The following is a 21,118-nucleotide window of genomic DNA, read 5'->3' as shown; positions in this document are numbered from 1 at the left end:
TTTTATATAAAACTCCTAAGAAAACTAGAACCGACCTCAGCCTAGTCTTAGGATCATCTCGGGTAGCCGGAGACTCTTCTAAAGCCACCTTCGAGTCACTTCGGATACCTCGACGCCGCGTCAACTACCTCGTCGAACCGCCACAAGGGTCATCTAGATGACTTTATGCTTCTAGGTCAAGATTGAGTCATGCCAACTCCTAATGAACGACATCAAGATAACAACACAGAGAAATAATAATGAGAGTTCTCTACCACCGATTCACGATGATAGATATAAATGTGAATTTCCATCAAACTAATTTTCACATTAAATCAGATGGGCTCCAAATTATTATATCATAATAAATATGCTAAAAATAAATATTTTTCTGAAATATCATGAACATAATAAGATGCAACAATGAATTTTCTTATTTATTAATAAAATATTATTTTCGCTTTCTAAACTTGTTCTCAAAAGTAAATCTTTATGCGATGATAAATATTATAAAAACTTTATTGTTTCGATATTGACTTGATCTTTGGTGTATTGGATTGTTCTTATTTTAGTTTTATTTTTTATGATCATTGATTTGAATTAATTTATTATATTTTTATATTTATAATAAATTTATATGTTTTTGGGCTTAAGCAGGCTTTATCTTAAAGAATTTGTTTTGAGATGGGCTTATGCAACTAAATAGACTTGAATCATTGAACTAAACTTGGTCTGGTCAGCAACAAAACAAGAGCTGAGGCACAAAAGAACTCAGACCATACAGAAGAAGTAAGAAGATAAAAACACATCAAAACAAAAGAGTAGAAAATTCTGTAAAGCAAAAAGTCAATTGCAGCAATTCCTTTGACATGACAAACTCCAAAGCAATCAGCCATTCTGACATTTCTGACACATACCTCGGAATCTGCAGTTCATTTACTTACATTGCATTCACCACCAACATAAAATTGCTTCTCAATCTTCAAACATTCCTCCTCCTAAAGGGCTGAAGCACCATCAGTACCAATAGGCATTTTTGATACATTTCAAAATAAAATCCATGAACATATATTTATAATATGATTCAATAAAATATTTGATTTATTAAATCTAAAACTATATTACCTAAAATACTTGACTGCAAGTTGATGATAATAAACTTATTAAGTCTTTATAAACACTAACTTAAATGATTATTCATCTTAAATATGAAGCTAATCAGGAGTTTGATGTTTTTATAGAGAAAATATAGACAGAATCAAATTCTATATACATCAACACAAATTATTACCTACATGTACTTCATATGGGACTAAGCTTAGATGTTACATAAATAATATCCATAATTCAAATCATGACTTATTATTCAGTGTCATTTGATTCTTAAAAAACACACACACAATTTTCAAAGGAATATGATGCTTCAGTGTCTTTGTTGCAGTAGGATCCCCATCTTAGGAAATGGTGAAAATGTTTTGAAGATAAGCTCTCATAAACTATACATCCATCTATATAGCTGATCAACTCACTATAAAAATAGAATTTGCAGTGACTCATTTCTGAAGAAAATCTTGGTGACATGTTGCTTCCAAAAGGTTGCTGGGTTGGTGAATTCCATGAGACATGAACTGAAACACCACAAGCATCAGAGGCCATTATTAATCAGTGATCCTCACTGTATCTTGCATATTTATTGACATTTATCACATAGATTTCCTTCTCCCACCCCACACCCAACTTGAATCTGATTTGTATCCCAAAAGCTCCTCTGGCTCCCATAGATCACTTGCCAGAAGCAAAGAACAGTTATGACAATGGGCAAATCTTATTAGAAGGAATATGATTTGTGAACGAGTTGTTTAAAGGACCTGCCAAAACAATTGTTCCAATGAAATAACATTGGCAATCAAAGTTTTACTTGGGCAATCCTAATGGCTTTTTCCATAAATTTACCCATTCAATGCAAAAGGTACTGCAACTTATCAGCAATAATCTCCTTATAATTCTCATTATGCCTTGTGATTATCCTGCTGTGCATTCACTGCTGAATAATGGAAGCCCAAAACTAAAAAATGCAGCTGCACATTCTGTCATCAATTTTGTCTTTTGTATTGATAGACCTCAAGAAACATTCCTCAACATGCCATCAACTTGAGCTCCAATTTGTCACATATCATTATGCCTAACATTTTAATGGAAGGTAATATTACTATTTGACGGATGTATATGCTATATATATTTTATATTATATATTTTTATTATATTATATTTTTTATAATGCTGCCCATCGTTCTATTATATTATTTCAAAATAACATATTTACCCATCTAAAATTTAGTATAACGTATATTCCTCCAAATGCAGTCATATTAGCATCCGTTTTATAAATTCAAATTAATTATCTTTAATTATAATTAAATGTTAATTTTAAAATACATAAATTATCCTTAATTTATTACTAAAACTTAAATTTAAAGGATAAATATAAAATATCATGATAAATATTTTAAAAAATACTCAAGTTTTTATTTTTTTCTCACAAAACATTCCTTTTTTTGCTTTATTATGTGTTGCCTACTATTACTGTTCCATTACAAGGACTTATTATCTTTATGACGTCCCTCACTTCATACTCCTCTTCTTTACCCTAGCTCTTGACCTTTGTTCCTTGACACTATCCTCTATGCTCTTATCACTTAACATTTCATTCTTCCGAAGAATCAAGTCTTGCTCCTTCTCTTTCTTTGAGGAGCTTCTTTGTCGATGTCTCGAGTAGAGACAATGATTAATAATGTCCATCCGGAATAGAGGAAGGAGTTTCCATTGACTTAAGTAAATCTATAGAGAATGGTAACAGAGGTTATAGGGGTAAACAAGATAATATTATTCATACGAGAGATCGAGTTAGATGATTCATGTGCAAAGAAGAAAACAAGAGGAAGGAGATCAAGTCAGGTGGCAAAGGCGTAGAAGACATACTGGAGTGTGAGGTGAGAGTGTGGTAGAAGAACGACAATGGAGCCATTAATAATATGCTTTCTAAGAAAATAAAGACACTATACATGAATAAAATAAAAATAAAAATTATGAAACAAAACTTAAGGTTTTTTCATAAAATTTGTCCAAATATGATGTTTGATAATGACCAATTTGATGAGGAATAACTATTGGCATTTATATATATTTTTTAGGTTTAGACAGATATAAAATCATTAATTTGGGAGGAATATATATATCGAGGATTTTTTATTTTTATTTTTTCCCTTTCGTTTCCCTTCACAGACGGAAGTCATTACGACACAAAATATCCACAATAAATCGCAATCATCGATCTTTAAATACTCCTCAACGATGCCATCTCTCTCTCTCTCTCTCTCTCTCACGCACACACACAGCAATCCATCTCACATAGAGGCGCACTGTCTCGACTCAACCAGGCCCGTCTTCGTCCTCCTCCTCGCCCTTAAAACCCTAATCTCCAATCCCCTCTTCTCTCTTACACCTCGCTCCCCAGTCGCCCCAATCTCCTCCCGTCCAGCTTCTCCTCGGCCCCCCTTTGCCAACGATTTCCAGCCGAGGACCGACCTAAAGGTACGATTTTTTTGGACAACGATTCCCCTGGCGCCTGCTTCTTCTAAGATTCGTCGAAATGAGCTCCTTTTTCGTGTTTTTGTTCCCTCTCTTTGTTCGATTGCGCGCCTTGGAGCCACTTCCTGATTGGTGGGTGGTGGATTTCAGGTGGTCAACGCTGGCGAAACCCAGGACCGGGTGATGGCGGGTCCCCGCCGCCGCCGCCTGTCTGGAATCAGCGCCGCGCTTGCGGGATCGGGGTTGGTGGTAAAGGAGGCTTTGGGGCTAGGGCTTGGACTTGGGAGGGTGGAATTGGAGGGCGGGGAAGCATGCTGACCGTGCTGCGGGTTCATCTGCCGTCGGAGATACCCGTCGTTGGCTGCGAGATCACGCCCTATGTTCTCTTGCGCTGGCCCGATGGCTCCATCTCAAACGACGACGTCCCCGAGTCTGCCCCGCTCAATGGCTACTGCATGAGATATAAGTGGTGAGTTGTCGCGTCGTGTACTTCCTTTGATTTGTCTCCTGATCGTCTTTCTTTCTCCAAGGATCGATTTTACTTCAATATCAGGTTTCTGTCTTCTCGTTTGTTATTAGTGGCACTTCATTTCCATATTTTCTTCCTTATTTTGTTTTTTTTTTCCAATTATATGTATTAGGATGATATTTTGCATAGATTTTTAGATATAAAATCACTGCACCTTCGTTGGTGCTGCATAATTTTCTCAGTGGCAGGTTTCCTACCAGATGAAGTGTTCTCTAGTTGGATACCATAGTTCCATATAGATACCTGAACTGACAGTTGTTCACCTCATTTGCTGAGTTATCCAGCTCAATTATATTAGAGGGACTTGATGATTACCTAAGGTACTTATAGAGGAAAAGGGGCCTTATGAGGCACTAAAATTGATAAGCTTTTTGGCATAATTTTTCTTTGTGTGGTCTTCTCATTCCAGGATTGTTGGTTGTGATGTTGCATGCTGTTTCAAATGAATTCGTGTGGCTTGTTGTTAGGAAGCTCATATTTGATCCTTAACATTACCTTCGATTGATCTTATGAGAACGTGAAACATTTTTGTTAAGAGAAGTTAATTGTTTAGTGGTCTGCGCTCTCTGCTTTTGTATGAACATATTTTTCAGTCTTCCTTACACCTTTTTGGGTTCCTGCAGGTACCGAAATCTGGGTGACCAAAAAGTTGCTGTATGCAGTGTGCATCCGACTGAGCAAGCAACTCTGCAGTGTTTGGTCTGCCTTAAGGAGAAAGTGCCCATCGCCAAGAGTTACCATTGTACACCAAGGTGCTTCTCTGATGCTTGGCAGCATCATCGTTCGTTGCATGAACGAGCAAAGAAAGCAGCAAGTGAAAATGGAACTGATGAGGAAGAGGTCTTTGGACGTTTTAATAGTAGTGGATCTGGAAGTTTTAACTCAGGGCTCTGTGGTATTGCACCCAATTTACTTCAGAGTCCAGGCCTTAATAATGGTCCAATTTCTGTATATCCTACAACTGTTGCTGATAAAAGTGGGGAAGCTTGGTCTGAAGTTGCTCGTTCTAGGACGTACACACCAACAGCTGATGATATTAACCATGTTCTTAAGTTTGAATGTGTAGCTGTAGATGTGGAGACAAGAATACCTGTTGGAAATGTAAATACTGTTTTGACATCCCGTGTAATTCCAGCACCTTCTCCGACTCCACGTCACATGGTTCCAGTGAATGGTGACCTCTTGGGGCAATTGGATCTAGATGGGCGAACATCTTCTGGGACTTTCTCAGTTCTTTCATACAACATTCTCTCTGATGCCTATGCCACAAGCGAGGCGTATAGCTACTGCCCAACTTGGGCCCTTTCATGGCCCTACCGCAGGCAAAACTTGTTGCGGGAAATAATTGGCTACCATGCTGATATACTTTGTCTTCAAGAGGTACATATTCCAAATTTGACTTTTTGTGTTGTAGAAAAATATTAAATATCCTCTTAAGTGAAAATTTTAGCTTTTCTTTGATCTTTCTGGTCTATTTGCAATCTTATTGCCTGGAATTCCTATAATTTTTAGCTAAATATGACCAACAACATGCCCTTATGATAGTTATTAATAGGATATGTGTAATGTTATTTTACATAATCTTATTTGTTAAATAACGAGGTATATATGAAATCAATTAAAGAAAAAACAAAGAATTATTATTTTTTTGTTTATGGGCAATTTTACACATCAGATATGAACCTAGGTAATTAAAGAAATTTTTTCCCTGTACCTATATCCTTTTTCTTCATGGAGCTTCTTGTTGATTGATTTTGCTATGAACTATATCAGTACCTGTTGCTTGCCTGCATTTTGCAGCAATGTATATGAACATGTTAATGTTGGCAATGGAGTAAATCTCTGTATTCTGATGCGCCTCATATATAATCCTACAAGAAATATTTTGTTTCTTAGTTTTGTAATATCACTAGATTTTACTGTAAGGAAAACTAACTATTAGCAATTAACATATTTTACAGGTCCAGAATGACCATTTTGAAGAATTCTTTGCCCCGGAACTTGATAAACATGGATATCAAGCACTTTACAAGAAAAAAACTTCAGAGGTTTACTTTCATTTTGAATTGTCTCGATTATTTTCATGTTCTATCACTTTGTCTCCTACACATGGCAATGTAATTGTTGGGGTTCAGGTTTATGGTGGCAACTCAAATGCTGTTGATGGTTGTGCTACATTTTTCCGCAGGGACAGATTTTCACATGTAAAAAAATATGAGGTAGCTGCACCTTGCAATTTATTTCCTGTGTGCTGATTGATGTTATCTAATGCAATGTAGGATTGACTTAGTGTCTGTTTGCAGGTTGAATTCAACAAGGCTGCACAGTCTGTAACAGATGTTGCAATGACAGCTGGTCAGAAGAAAGTTGCTTTGAGTCGTTTAATAAAGGTAGTTGGCCCTTCAAATATAGTTTTCTTAACATTTTTAATAGTTGCTACTTGTCCCTCATTCTTATTGATGTTTATTTATCTGTAGGATAATATTGCCCTCATTGTGGTTCTGGAAGCAAAATTTAGTAACCATGGCACTGACAATTCTGGAAAGAGGCAGCTAATTTGTGTGGTGATTTTTTAATATATTGTTTTTTTTTTCTAAAGTTACATACTGTATAACAGTTACTATCTATTTGGCTTATGAATATGTTTTGTTATGTGCTTAAAATGTTAAGATTTTAAGGTACATATGAACCATAAATTGGTCAAGCTTTTAAGACGAACTCTTTTATATCATATTTTACATCTTTCTAATTGAAGTTCTTTATGGTTAAGCTTGGTTCTAAGGATTTTTTTTATGGAAAAAGACAAAGCTGGTAAAGGATTTATTAAACTTCTTTCATTGTCCAGATAAAGTTCCTGAAAACTCGAATATTACCTTTTCCTAGAAGTCTGAAGAGGAATTGTTCATATATGTTTGTGTGTCTCTATGTGTATGTGTTGTTACCTCTAAAACAAATCATGAAAGAGATTTTCTCTAGGAAAGACATTTTCTATGGAATTTTCGAATTTCTGTACAGAATATTTTTGAGATGTGCCTTAACTTTTTGTTTGGAAGAATTTGGTGCAATTTGAATTGTGTTTCAACTACAATGATCATGATAATATCCTCTCAGAGGCATCAAAAATATTTTTCTTTCAACAATTGGATGGTTTTTTCTGATCAAGGCAAATGCTGCTCTTTATTGTTGCAAGTAATCTTCACAAATAAAATTGGGGAGAGTTAGATCATTGGCAGTTGAAAGTATGATAGAGAATTCTTCGACAAATATGAGATTTTGTTATAGATCATATTTAGTTTGTTGGGAAAATAGATATCAGTATGAAGCATGGTGTTACATTTTGATTTGGTGGATGAATCATTTTAATTGGTTGCTATTGGAGCTTTCCTTTAGGCTTTATCTTTTGTGCAACAAGCCAACAATAGAATATTTTGTTCTTCTTTTACTTGCTTTTATTTTCCAACATGTTAGGAAAGTGTGTGCTCTGTTGAAGTCATTGGCTAAAATTTTCTGCATAAATACATATATAATTTGTTATTCTTGCTACTAATGTAAGGTTTTGTAACTTTCTTAATCATTTGTTTTTAACCATCCATGCAGGCAAACACGCACGTAAGTGTCCATCATGAACATAAGGATGTTAAGCTTTGGCAGGTATTTGTTCTATCCTGCTCTATATTTTGTGTAAGTATTGCTACATTTGTTTTTCTTTCAAATCATTATTATGTTCTTGCCGATTTGATACTCTCAGGTTCATACTCTTTTAAAAGGATTGGAGAAAATTGCTGTTAGTGCAGATATTCCGATGCTGGTTTGTGGAGATTTTAACGCTGTACCAGGAAGGTCTACACTTTTTTCTAGTCAGTTTCACTATTTACATAAACAGAGGAAATCATAGTATATAAATGAGTGTTATGAATGTAGTGCCCCTCATGCGCTTCTTGCAAATGGCAAAGTTGAACCACTGCATCTAGATTTGGCTGTAGATCCCTTGGGGATTCTGCGCCCTACAAGCAAGATAACTCACCAGCTTCCATTGGTAATTTTTTATTTACTTCTCTTTGTGTTTACAATTAAACTTTTCTTGGTGTTAACATATATGCACATGCACACAGGTCAGTGCATACTCATCATTTGCAAGAATGGTTGGAGTCAGTCCTGGACTAGAGCAGCAGAGGAGGAGAATGGATGCCTCAACACATGAACCTTTGTTTACAAATTGCACCAGGGATTTTATTGGCACTGTTGATTACATATTTTACACAGGTGTACATGCTTTTCTAGTAAATTGAATGTATACTGTAAATGCTTTTCTTGATTTCTTTTTTGGTGTTTAAAGGTTTTTCAGAATATCTTATGCAAATTGTCTTAAAGATATCTTGCTTTTTTCTTTAGCGGACTCACTTTCGGTAGAATCTCTGTTGGAGCTCTTAGACGAGGAGAACCTGCGCAAGAACACTGCAATCCCTTCTCCTGAATGGTCATCTGATCATATAGCACTTCTAGCAGAATTTCGGTGCAAGCCTAGAATTAGACGCTGAAACAAGTAGTAAGTAGAAAATATTTTATTTTTTGGTAGCCTTTTTGTTATTTCCAATTATAACCCATTAAAATGTTTAGCTTATGTACTGTAGCAAATCCTGTGTGTACCAGATATTAGATGGAATGAACGTATACTGGGATGTTCCAATAACTAATTGTTCTACCAATAACTGTATGTACAGCTCCCTCTTTATCATTCTTGCCCTCTTTTTGCTGCCATCAGTGTCATATACAATTCTCTTCCCATCACTTTGGCTGCTCTACTCCCCTCCCTTTCTCTCTGCTGCTTGTAGCCAATGCTGCCATTGAATTTGACAACTTACTGTCTCCAGTTTTCTTCCTCTCTAGATTGAGTTGGAGATCCAAATATGTATGTTGGATTCGAAACAACTGTAAACCAATCCATTAAAATTTTGGATCTGATCAGATCTTGCTTGAGGGTTAGATCAGATGTGGATTGATCTCAACCTAATTAGATTTTCCCGGTTTTCATTCTGATTGCATCTGTAAGTTGCATTTGCAATTACAATTTGAGGTATTAAATGCGTGGGGAAACAACGTTGTCATGACTCATCAAAGTATGACATGGTCTTCCATGCCTTGTTAAGAGATGACTAGTCATTTAGCATGTGGCAAATGTATGGTATATGATATAACATGGTATTAGGTTTTGGAACTATGGTAAAAATTGTCATAAAAAGATGCTGTTAATCATGATGTCATGTTGTGATCAAGATTGTGAAATATAGAATTCCATCAGAATCTCATAGCATAGAACTTCTGTGAATGTGTATTCATAGATGAAATTTATATCTTTGTTTCTGCTAATTCAGTGTGATTGTTTCTCACCATGGTTTGTTTTCAGTGTACCGGTATATAGTTTTCTTTTGTCTATATCTCTTTTTTCCTTCTGTGGTTATCCTGTCAGTTCCCTGATATGATTTTTTGCTATTAACTCCACTATCCTTCCATCAATGATTTGCCCCAAGGCATGCTATGGAGTTGTTCCCTGACTCTTGTTTATCGTGAGTGAATGTTCATTCTTGTTATGGCTTCAGAGGTTTTGGAATCTTGCATTTGGTTATTGTTGCCCATCGATCCAATGATGTACCTTCTTTGGCGATGTTGATGCTTAATTTGCCCACTTATTGGAACTTTATTTTTTGGAGAATGCGGTTGATGCTGTTTGTTTAAGAAGTTATATTACTTGGGATCATGCAGTACCCCTTCCTTGTACTTGACTGCTCTCTTCTATGGCTTTGCAGGTCCTTTGGCCTGATGTGTTTGTGTTGTATTAAACAAAAGAGTCGGTTGTTCGAGAAGGGTTCACCAGATCAGTTTCTCGAAGGAGGTAGATATTGTTTCCACTGCTCTTTTCATCATGTATCCCTCACGGGTCATCAGTTATATGTATCATTGTACTTTCTCATAGGCAATTATGCAAAATATGTTCCTTTTTGTTCAACTCTTAGGCTGTATGATCCAAGTAAAATCTCTCTCTCTCTCTCTCTACCCATTTGACTTGATCAGTATGTCTGCAGCAATCTGTATTCCTAACAGTTATAGGAAACCTTTTTGGTGCTATTAACTCATACAGCCCACATGGCAGAGCAACAACAGTGTCCCAACTCATCTACTTGCTGTAGATTGAGGTCCTTCATAGAGCCATTCTGAAAGTAGACATTGCCAATATTAGTTGTCATGTCAAACGTCGTCTTCATCTCTCTTAATCTTGTTTACCTGGTTGCTTTATATAGGAATCATTTCCCCTTGATCATTCCCACATTTAATGTTGATTAGGGTGTCATTTTTTTGGGTGTCTACAGCATTGCTTTTAAAGCAGTGTTCCAAACAAAATGTGTACTGAAATCATCTTGTCACAGCAGTTCAATCAAATTGGTTGACTCGCAGCAAGAAAGTCATGCCTTTGATTTGAATGTGGTTTCATTTTGAGGCCATGCCTTTGTAGTCCATGCTAATCAATGATATTGCTATTCTTTATTGAGCACAATTCTTGAAGGGTGCCTTTAACATATTTATCCTGGTAAAGTATGTCTTAATCATGGTTAATACAAGACTGCGTAATTAACAGAAGGTAGCAGATTAGAATAGGGTTCCTATTTCCTTGTGATCTCTGAGCTTTTGGCCGTTGATTCTGCATGCTTTCCCTGCTTCTTCTGCCATGACTTGTTCTTCCCTGGTGAAAGCTGCGTCCTCCTCATCCCACGCCACTTTCTGGTGCATGGCATAAGACATTTGTTTTGCAGGAGATTGGAGTAATTGTATTCTAATCAAAACTTTCTGAACCGATTCATTTGAATTGGTTTAAGCCAATTCAAATTTGATTTGATTTAATTTAATATCGATAGTACAATAAATTTTAAAAGTCAAGAAGAAAATATTTCTTCATTTACTGGAAAAAACGTGATGCAAGTGAGAGCTTTTCTGAATGAATTATTCCAATGCTTTTGGTTTTGATACAAATATAGCTATTGAGATTTGATCGAATATTTTTTTAAAAAATAAAAATATTATCAAAACTAATTAATAATATTAAAATTAATAAATAATAATAATAATTGAGATATTAGTTTATTTAATTTAATTAAAATCAAGTAATTTATAATTAATTTAATCAAGATTCAACCCAGTCTAAAGGTTCAATTGACCCATATATATACCCATATATTGATAGATGGAAATCCCATTTATTGTCTGTCCCGTTAGGGGCGGGTCCCATGCGGATTTGTAGTAATGAATTTTGTCCTTGTCAAAAATAAACTTTGTATAGCTATATTAAAATAAATTTCCAAGAAATCATTCTAAATACATGTTTAGTTCTCTATAAATGCTTAATTAATATATTTAAAGGAACAAAAAGGGGGGCAATCGGAGATATTTCTCTCTTTCTAGGGTTTCCGGTTCTTTCCTCCATCTATTTCGATTCTTCCTCTCTTTCCGACGACGACTCCATCCGTCCTAGGGTTTCAACTGGTTCTCATCAGGTACCCTTCGCTGTTAAGCTCTCTCTTCTGATTCCTTCCCTCTCTCCGATCAATGCTTGGCCTGCCTTCTTTTCTTGATTCTTTTTCCTGATTCGTTTTCTGGTTTCGATTTGGTGTTCTTTCCCGAGGAAGTGATTTGATCTTGCGGCTTGTTTTGTGGCGCAAGGGTGTAATCTTGAGCGCGCGGGTCGATTGCTGCGTCCATCTGTTCGTTTCTTGAAGGTTTGGGTTGGAAAGGGTTCGGATTTGCTTCCCGAGTTATGCGATCTTCATGGGCTGATGCAGTCGCGAACGCCGAGATCTCGGCGGCCGCGACCAGTGCCTCTCCTAGTAACGTTTCGTCTGTCGCGGCGGCCCCCTCCCGCGGTGGTCGCCCCGCCTACGTTCCTCCTCATCTACGGAACCGCCAGCCGTCTTCTGAGCCTCTGGCGCCGACCCTCGCCGATGGTCCGTCGGGTGCCAGACAGCCGCCTGCTGGTGCCGCGCCAGCTGGCGCAAGCCGCTGGGGCAGTGGCCCCATCCGTGACGTGGGTCGCCCCATCTCTGGTGGTGGGAGAGGTGGACAGGGCGGTTGGCACTCCCGGAGGGACCGTGAGGTGAATCCTTTTGCGAACGATGATGAGACCACAGAAGCTACGTTCAGTAGCCAAGAAAATTCTGGGATCAACTTTGATGCCTACGAGGACATACCTGTTGAGACGAGCGGCGAGAATGTGCCCCCACCGGTGAACACATTTGCAGAGATTGATTTGGGCGATGCACTGAATGAGAACATTAGACGGTGCAAGTATGTGAAGCCAACCCCGGTCCAGCGACATGCGATCCCAATTTCACTTGCTGGGCGGGACCTGATGGCCTGTGCTCAGACAGGGTCGGGAAAGACAGCAGCTTTCTGCTTTCCGATTATAAGTGGTATCATGAGTGGACCACCTGGACCAAGGCAAAGAGGCTCAAGGACTTCTTACCCACTCGCACTGATTTTATCACCTACCCGCGAGCTTTCTGTTCAGGTATGCTGTATAATTTAGTTTTTCTTCAGTAATTTTACAGTGAATACTGTTTTCTATGAGTATTATTTTCCTTGTTCATCTGCCTCACCTTTTATTTTGTTGGATTCTGTTTTGGTAACTTAGATACATGAAGAGGCTAGGAAGTTTGCTTACCAGACTGGTGTCAGGGTTGTCGTTGCCTATGGTGGTGCTCCAATTAATCAACAGGTTTGCTTTTCATACTGTTCGTGAAGATTTACTTTGAGTTGATTTTAGCAGGATGTAACTTGTGGCATTCTGTTGCAACATCTAATCATTATCATCCCCAGGTTTTATTAATTGTATATTAACATGTGGCTCATCCTGTTTTTGTCTATATGTAAATTTTTGTAATTGAGATGCATATACTTGAGGCCATTGTTGGAGGGAGTGAAAGAAACTAGGATGTGATATTTCAGAAGAAATTTGGATAACTTACTGATTCTTTTGGGCCAATTAATCAAATTGACAAAATTCTGCACTTGAGGATCACCACTAATTATAATCTCAAAAAGCTTTCTTGTTCTGGGATAGTTAGCAGGGGAAAAAAGAGGAAAATGTACTCAGTTGTGAAATTTGTTATGATCCTTTCATTTCTGTTGATGTAGTCGGAGTTGGAGTATGAACAAATAAAATTCCTTCATTCTTTGGTATCAAGGAACAAAAATACTTGTAATGCCAATCTTATAAACCCATGTTAGTACAACTTTGACTCTACTATGTTAATTATAAATTCTGATCTTTAGTGGAGAAGCTTGTCTGTTTGTTGAAATATTTCTGAAGACACTAGAAACAGCTGAAGTTTTGGTCTGAACATTGCGAAGTATAATAATTTCACATAACAAAATGATATTAATTATGAAATAAATTTCTTATATTTGGTGAAACTACTGTAGTATAGCTCTCTTATTGACTGGATAACATGGGTGAATCATGGTTATAGCAATCATTTAGCAATAGACATAGATCTTTGCTTGCTGTTGTTTTGTTTTTTTCCTCTGTTAACCTCCATTTCTGCATACATTGGGTAGTTGTTTTGGAAAGATGAGAGTGGATACTTGCTTGAGACAAGCTGTTGATGCTGGACCTTTTCTTCTGAATCTTGACTTGTTTGTTGTATGTAGATATTCGTATATCTGTTTATAGCATGGTTCGACGTTTTAGGCTTTCAGCTATGCGAACCATGCTGGTTTTTGGCTAGACTGGTATGGATCTCATAAGTGTTGGCGTTTCAACACATGGCATGCTGGAACGTGTCCTGGAACTTCTTTTAAAATCTAAGTATATATGGTATTGTGAGGCATGTCTATGCTTAATGCTGCCAACCCGACAGGTCATTGTAATGGTCCAGGCGAAATGTAGCACTATGGCTTATAGATATGTTATTAAGAAACATCTAAATATACTGCATATATTATGTCTAAACGTGACAGAATGAGATTCTTAGTGCAGAAGCAGTATGTTTGTGCTATCAACAAGAACTCTGTTTGGTGGTTGACAATTTATTTCTGGAACGGATCATTGTGGTATTGTCTCTAACAAAGTGTTGTTGGCTGTATATTTTTTCAAATTGTTCATTGAGTAGTATATCGTAGTGATCATTTGAATGAAGCCATCTGAGCAAGGCAGAACTTATTTGTATCCATGAGTCCCCTTGTAATTGCTCGACTTTTTGTTCGCCAGACAGGTTCCTTAGTAGGACCTATAAGCCCCCTGGCAATGGGTAAAATAAAGAAGTTGAATGGAGAATAACAAATCTACAGATATAAGTCATTGGATATGAAACAGAAAAGCCACCTAGAAAGAAGTAAGAGGGATGGATGAACTTTAATAAGTGGTTTTTTTTTGTTTGGGACAAATTGGAAGAAAGTTTTAGGGATAAAATTAGGTAAAGAGAAGTTGAATGGAGAATAACAAATCTCCAGATATAAGTCATCGATCCAGCTATGGGTAAAATAAAGAAGTTGAATGGAGAATAACAAATCTCCAGATATAAGTCATCGAATATGAAACAGAAAAGCCACCTAGAAAGAAGAGGGATGGATGAACTTTAATAAGTGGTTTTTTTTTTGTTTGGGACAAATCGGAAGAAAGTTCTAGGGATAAAATTAGGTAAAGAGAAGTTGAATGGAGAAGTTCAGAAGAATTATATGTGAAAGCTTTGAACAACATAAATGAAGGCTTTAGGCTTAAGTAGAGACCTTAGTACTCACATTAGGAAGAAAAATGAACGTACTGAGAAGAAAAATGGATAGGAGAGATTAAGGAGAAGACAGTAAGAAGAACGAGAAATAAGTTGAGAAGGAAGAATCAAATGGCTGATTTTTTTATTATTCATGTTATCTTGTTAATTGTTATGATTGTTAATTCTTAATTTTTTGAATAATTATCTGATTGAACAAGATGAAAGGAACTTCCCAGAAGTTGTTAATTGTGGATTAGATAATGTTTTTTCTTTTTGGTGTCGTGCCAAAATGTAGCTTTAACTCATCCATGATTGTGCATTAATGTATGTTATTGGATGACAATTCTTAAAACCTTATTTATCCAACTATCTTGTATCTCTGAAGTCAGTTTCCTTGTTTCAGTACATTCAAATATTGCAGAGTAACAAAGGGAATTAAATGTTGGAATTTGTTATTTTGTGTCATTCTCTCTCTTGTTTCTAGTGTTATGCTTATTTTATTGATGATCCATATTTGCAGTTGCGAGACTTGGAAAGGGGTGTTGACATTCTTGTGGCAACTCCTGGTCGTCTAGTAGATATGCTTGAGAGAGCTAGAGTTTCATTGCAACACATTAAATACTTGGCCTTAGATGAGGCTGACAGAATGCTTGACATGGGTTTTGAGCCACAAATTCGAAGAATTGTTGAACAAATGGACATGCCTTCACGAGGCCAAAGGCAGACTATGCTGTTCAGTGCAACATTTCCAAAGGAGATACAGGCTAGTTAACCTCATTGTTGAAAGACCTTTTGTTCGATAACTGATTGTGGTGCATAGTATGCTTTTATAAACATTGTGGCAATCTTCTACATGCCATTATGACTGCTTTCTTGTTATACTGGGTGATTATTTTGAAGTTTGGCGAGTGTTTTTTATATTTCCAAGTATTTTTTCTTGATTTGATTTTATATTTTCCTTTCCAGATATCTGTTACTTGAGTTGTTTATGTCTTGCATGATTCTTCATAATTGCAAACTCTTATTCTCAGAGAAATTTATTGATTATAGTTATTATGGTTTTGGTTCTATATATGTGGTGTATTAAGTGTTACACTGGTTTAAATACTGCGTTGAATATTGTATATAAGTATTGATGGTGGTCGTCATTGTTAGATGAGTTGTATATAAGCTCAAAGAACAGAATAATGGTTTAGTAACTAGCTTTGTGGACAATGCTGAGGGAGAAAGGAATAAGTTATTGTTTTCCACAAGAACTGTTAATATTATTAATGATGGTATGCTAGGATAATTTTTTGAGTAGAATAATATATATGTAAACAGTTCCTTGATGAATGGGATTGGAAATTGTTGAAGATTCAGTACTAATTTGATTGGTTTGTTTTTGGTCTCTTTGTTTATCGGTCATTGGTTTGTTGGTCATTGGTTTGTTTACCTAAGCTATTTTCAGTCTTCTCATGTCTTTTCTGTTGATATATATATCTTGTTTTTTGCTGCTCCTTTTATCAATTATTGAGATATAGAATATTTTTATATTGGCATGCTTATCTGTTTCTTATTGGCCTGTATTTTCATATGGTTTTCCCGCATTTTACTTTAAGCAATTGTTGATATTTAAAGTTAAATCATGCAGAGATTGGCTTCTGACTTCCTTTATAGTTACATCTTTCTTGCTGTCGGAAGAGTTGGTTCTAGTACTGATTTGATTGTTCAGAGAGTGGAGTTTGTACTTGATTCAGACAAAAGAAGCCACCTTATGGACCTTCTTCATGCCCAAAGAGATAGTGGTGCTCATGGAAAAGTAAGGCTCAACCTATTTAATGTGTTTTTGTGTTGTTCTTGAACATTGTGTCCTGTCAATTTAAAGTGTGTATATACTTCTATTTTCTTGTGTGTCTCATTGTATTGGTGATGTTCTGTTGGTTCTGTAAGTGACTGATTTTTTTTTTTAAACTATGCAGCAAGCTTTAACTTTGGTCTTTGTGGAGACAAAAAGAGGAGCTGATTCATTGGAACACTGGCTGTGTATGAATGGGTTTCCTGCAACCACTATTCATGGGGATAGGAGTCAGCAGGTTGGTAAATTTAGTATTACTCGAATAATCATGGTTTTTTTGTATTGTTAGTTCCAAGCACTCTGGCAACTTGTTTTCTTTTATGTCTAGGATTTCATAAGCATCTTCTTTTTCCCATCTTGCTTGGACCTTCTGTTTTTCCACAGTGTGTAGTATTGTGCTGAATACTAAACAACATGATCCGTCCTTTTTGTCCTGTAATTTTATCTTCTAGTATTAGTAAAAAAGGATGACTGACTTTTTCTTTGCAACACTATATTTATCAGGCATAACTTTCTTGTTCAATATGAAGGTGACAATGGTTAGCTAGTGCATGTTCACGCATAAGCATATTTGTTGCTAGTATCAGCTGGAAGGATTTACCTCTTGGTCTATATAGACAGATTTGATATGAACACAATGCTCTAATGTCTTAAGTATAAGTATATGGGGTTAGGCTACATAATTTTTTCCTTCCATTGGTCTTTGCACATGACAATATTTGTAGAAATATCAAGAGCATTGAATCTGTTTTTAATTATTTCTAGTCTTTTGAGATTTGCTTTATCTCACACCACAAAAACCAATCAACTCACCTCATTTAATCACAACATCTGTAGTTTTCATTTGAACATGAACTATCATCTTAAAATACTCCTCTCATTATTTCCAATGTGGCTGCACTTACATGTTCACGGATACACTTTTATATCTTTTCTAATTTCATGCGTTCATCTTAACATTTGTTTCTCAGATGCACAAAATTTTCTGTTTATTGTTTCTTAACCATCCAATGCTTGGACTCATGGTGCATGACTAACCTAAACAATTGTCTTATAATTTTTTATAATATAAAGGCACATGATGATTACTTAAAACTCCAATATTTTAGTTTATGACTAACCTCTCCACCCTCTTGAGACCGTTGCATTTGTTGTTTGTCATCATTGTTTAAATATTCATTGTCTGCCATGAAAGATAGACCGGAAATAACACTGGAAGATGAAAGGGGAAGATCAAGAAGTCTTTAGCCTTATAAGGCATTATCTTTTAATTAGATGCCATGGAACTAATGATTTATCTTAAATCTCATAGGCATAATCTTCAAAGAAAGTTCATCATTGTGATTAGAGAAACATTAAGGAAATTATAAGGTTCATCATTCTCTTTGAAGCTGCATGTTGATAGGTTTTGGGTCTTTCGCATCACATGTATAATAATTATTCTGTGATTTGTAATTAAAGCATTGTAGTTATTCTTAATGATATATTCTACTACTTTTCATTCTTTATCTCTTATGCAAATTTTAATCTTTTATCTTTTGTCTTTGTTTTATTAACAACTAAGGACTATAGGTAAAAAAATTTGCATTTGATTTTTTATTTATATCAAAATTTATTTTATGCATTAACATTATAAATTTTTTTCATAAACTATATTTGTCTAATTACTTTCCCACCGAAGCAGTCTGATTGTTCCTGCTCATCGTGATTTTATCTTCGTCAATCAATCCCCATACAATTATTGTGAACTAATGCTTATGACAACCATTGTCTTAGTTCTCATGTGATCATGTGTGTATATTTGGACTTTGAGATTCTAGATAAATATCTGATACTGGTTCAATGATGAAAAGAAATCCAAATTGAAGATTCCCACTTTTGAGTTCTGTTTAGTTTTGATTTTGCAACTCCAGCTAAATCTCTAACAGTGGTCAATGATGCAGCAAAAATCCATATTGAATATCCTAACGTCTGAAACTGATGGTGAACAAAACTAAGGGCAAAGACATTATGTATTGTTGAACAAAACAAAGGACATTATATATTGCTGAACAAAACTAAGGTCATTATGTAGTTCTTATCCTCAGTAATTAAAGCCGACTACTTTCTTGAAAAAAAAGAGGACATTATGCATTGTTGTTACTCTTGCAGTTGTCATACTGCCATTAATTTGGTTAACTATGGTGGTGGGTTGATGGCTGTTATGACATGTCCGTAAGATGCCCAACTTAAAACGTGCAAAAAATGAGATCTGACAATTGGCTAACTGGTTCTCTCATATGGGATGGCCGACAGTGCTCTCCGTATGGAGTTTTATTTGATTGCTTTTCTGCAAATGTACGGCATGTTGTTCCCTTGAGAAAACATGCTAGGTTTGTGTTTCAGAAAGCATTCTGTTGACATATCATGTCATTTATTTATTTGCAGGAAAGAGAGCATGCTCTGCGAACTTTCAAGAGTGGTGCAACTCCTATTCTTGTTGCAACAGATGTTGCAGCCCGTGGGTTAGATATTCCGCATGTGGCACATGTCATCAATTTTGACCTACCCAATGATATTGATGACTATGTACACCGTATTGGAAGGACAGGCAGAGCTGGGAATTCAGGTCTGGCGACTGCTTTTTTCAATGAGAGCAATGCATCCCTGGCGAGGTCGTTGTCTGAGCTTATGCAGGAAGCAAACCAGGAGGTGCCACAGTGGCTCTCCCGCTATGCTGCAGCTCGTTCTCACGGGGGCGGCGGCGGTGGCAGAAACCGGAGATCTGGTGGGCCTCGCTTTGGTGGTCGTGATTTCAGGAGAGATTCTGCCTTCAGCAGGGGCGGGGGAGGAGATTACTACAGCGGGGGCGGTGGATACGGAGGAGGATCATATGGTGCGTCTTCAGGTTATGGGAGTGGTGGCTACGGGAGTGCTGGGGTGACAAGTGCTTGGGATTAGGATCATTGACGGTTCCCAAACAACTTGACATTGTTCCTCCCCTTATTTAGGAATATGATTTAATAGGTCTCTGCAACGTGTAGGATTAATGTAGTTAGGGGATGATCTCTCTTGTGTTCTGTTGGTCCAACATTCTATCTTCTAATTGGTTCCCCACTGCAGGAGGGGGACGTCTGCGTCGTTCTGATATTGAGGAGTTGGTGGTGACCGTCAAATTTTTGTCGGCCCATTTTGGGTTTCTTTCTCAGTGTTTTTTTTTTCCCTTAATTGGTGTAATCTGGGGATGTTTCTTTCATTTCAGAACATGATCGTATCCAGTGATTTAAGAAGTGAGAAGTGAACAAGAGGTGGTAGGGCTTTTTGGTTCTTTGTGATTGGTCTTTTTTTAGAGTTATTATAGTAAATTTCTGAACATCTAATAAAATGTCCAAAGGGAAAAGAGAAAGAGGGAAGGCTGCTGAATAACGTGATGCTGTCTCCCTGACATGTAGTAGTAGTAGCAGTAGTATATCGTTCTTTGCAGCGGGAGTCTTGAAGGCTGTTCATAACTTTTGTGAAGTGATAAAAACGTTCGAAGCAGTGGGCGATTTGTTGGGGCGGAAGAAAAATTACAAGGGATTATCGGTGTTAAGGGAAACATTACTGTTTTTATGTTTTACTATATACAATTGTTAGGTAGAATCCAAGTGATCGTGTATAAAAACATATTCTTAACATAATAAAAAGTTGGGATTGACCTTTTTTTTATCACTTATGTTTGCACTTGAAAATTTAGGGTTACTAACTTAAGTATTGAAGGGATCGTGTCGGAAAATCTCTCTCGATCTCGATCTTCGTACGAGTGATACTTCGAGAACTTGATGTTTTTACCTCGGAGGTATCTCAGGCAATCTTATGTATACTAGTCTAGACTATATTTTTCCTTATGATGATTTTGGTGTTAGGAAGGCCCGATGTCATAAAAATGTGTACCTACCAACCCTCTCAAAGAACGTCTGAGAGAGAAGGCCCTGCCCCTGACCTATAGTACTTTCACTCAAAGGGATAGCACCCACCCTTTCCACATGTGAATGCATCCATCTCAACGCAAATATCGACACGATACTAGCATCTATTCAATAACTCAGGCCTCTCATCCTCGGGGGTGACCCCGAGCCACATACTCATCCCTATTAAGGTGTTCTTTAACCTCACCCAATTGGTGTAGACGCTAACAAGCATGATACAAGCCATCGCTCCACTCTTGCCCCAGCAAACCTAATAGGTGACGCCAATTGCCATTGGCCCATTGAACCATAGCCGTCGCGATTAATAGCTCAATTGCCATTGGCCCATTGAACCACAACCGAGGGAGCAACCCACTCCCCATCTGTGGAATTCAATAGACTGCCATACCATAACTCTACTCCACCAAATCCTAGACTCAATCGGTAAATTCAACGGATGATTTTATGAGGATCCAGCTACAATAAATGGACCAATGTTTGG

General features: G+C 36.9%; 2 protein-coding genes across 3 annotated transcripts; both read left to right on the top strand.

The window, feature by feature from the left end:
* Positions 1-3,337: 3,337 nt before the first annotated feature.
* LOC135648365 (carbon catabolite repressor protein 4 homolog 1-like) lies at positions 3,338-10,100 on the top strand. Its single transcript, XM_065166000.1, has 13 exons — positions 3,338-3,570; positions 3,718-4,036; positions 4,720-5,476; positions 6,058-6,144; positions 6,232-6,315; positions 6,400-6,486; positions 6,574-6,660; positions 7,694-7,747; positions 7,845-7,936; positions 8,018-8,132; positions 8,209-8,359; positions 8,489-8,642; positions 9,901-10,100. The coding sequence occupies exons 2-12, from the start codon at positions 3,879-3,881 to the stop codon at positions 8,632-8,634; spliced, it is 1,818 nt and encodes a 605-aa protein (XP_065022072.1). The 5' UTR covers positions 3,338-3,570; positions 3,718-3,878; the 3' UTR covers positions 8,635-8,642; positions 9,901-10,100.
* A 1,385-nt stretch (positions 10,101-11,485) lies between these two features.
* Positions 11,486-19,999, top strand: LOC135648364 (DEAD-box ATP-dependent RNA helicase 37-like). Of its 2 annotated transcripts, none has more exons than XM_065165998.1 (7): positions 11,486-11,640; positions 11,773-12,650; positions 12,774-12,857; positions 15,374-15,616; positions 16,487-16,654; positions 16,815-16,928; positions 19,118-19,999. In XM_065165998.1, exons 2-7 carry the CDS (start codon positions 11,901-11,903, stop codon positions 19,628-19,630), a joined length of 1,872 nt encoding a protein of 623 aa, XP_065022070.1. In that variant the 5' UTR covers positions 11,486-11,640; positions 11,773-11,900; the 3' UTR covers positions 19,631-19,999. The 2 variants fall into 2 exon arrangements, with proteins under 2 accessions (XP_065022070.1, XP_065022071.1); XM_065165999.1 differs by having other exon boundaries at positions 11,495-11,640; positions 11,807-12,650.
* Positions 20,000-21,118: the final 1,119 nt, after the last annotated feature.

The sequence above is a fragment of the Musa acuminata genome, chromosome BXJ3-9, assembly GCF_036884655.1.
Source record: "Musa acuminata AAA Group cultivar baxijiao chromosome BXJ3-9, Cavendish_Baxijiao_AAA, whole genome shotgun sequence".
Classification (NCBI taxonomy): domain Eukaryota; kingdom Viridiplantae; phylum Streptophyta; class Magnoliopsida; order Zingiberales; family Musaceae; genus Musa; species Musa acuminata.
Note: the sequence above shows the minus strand (reverse complement) of the source record. Positions and strands in the feature narration are given on the sequence as shown.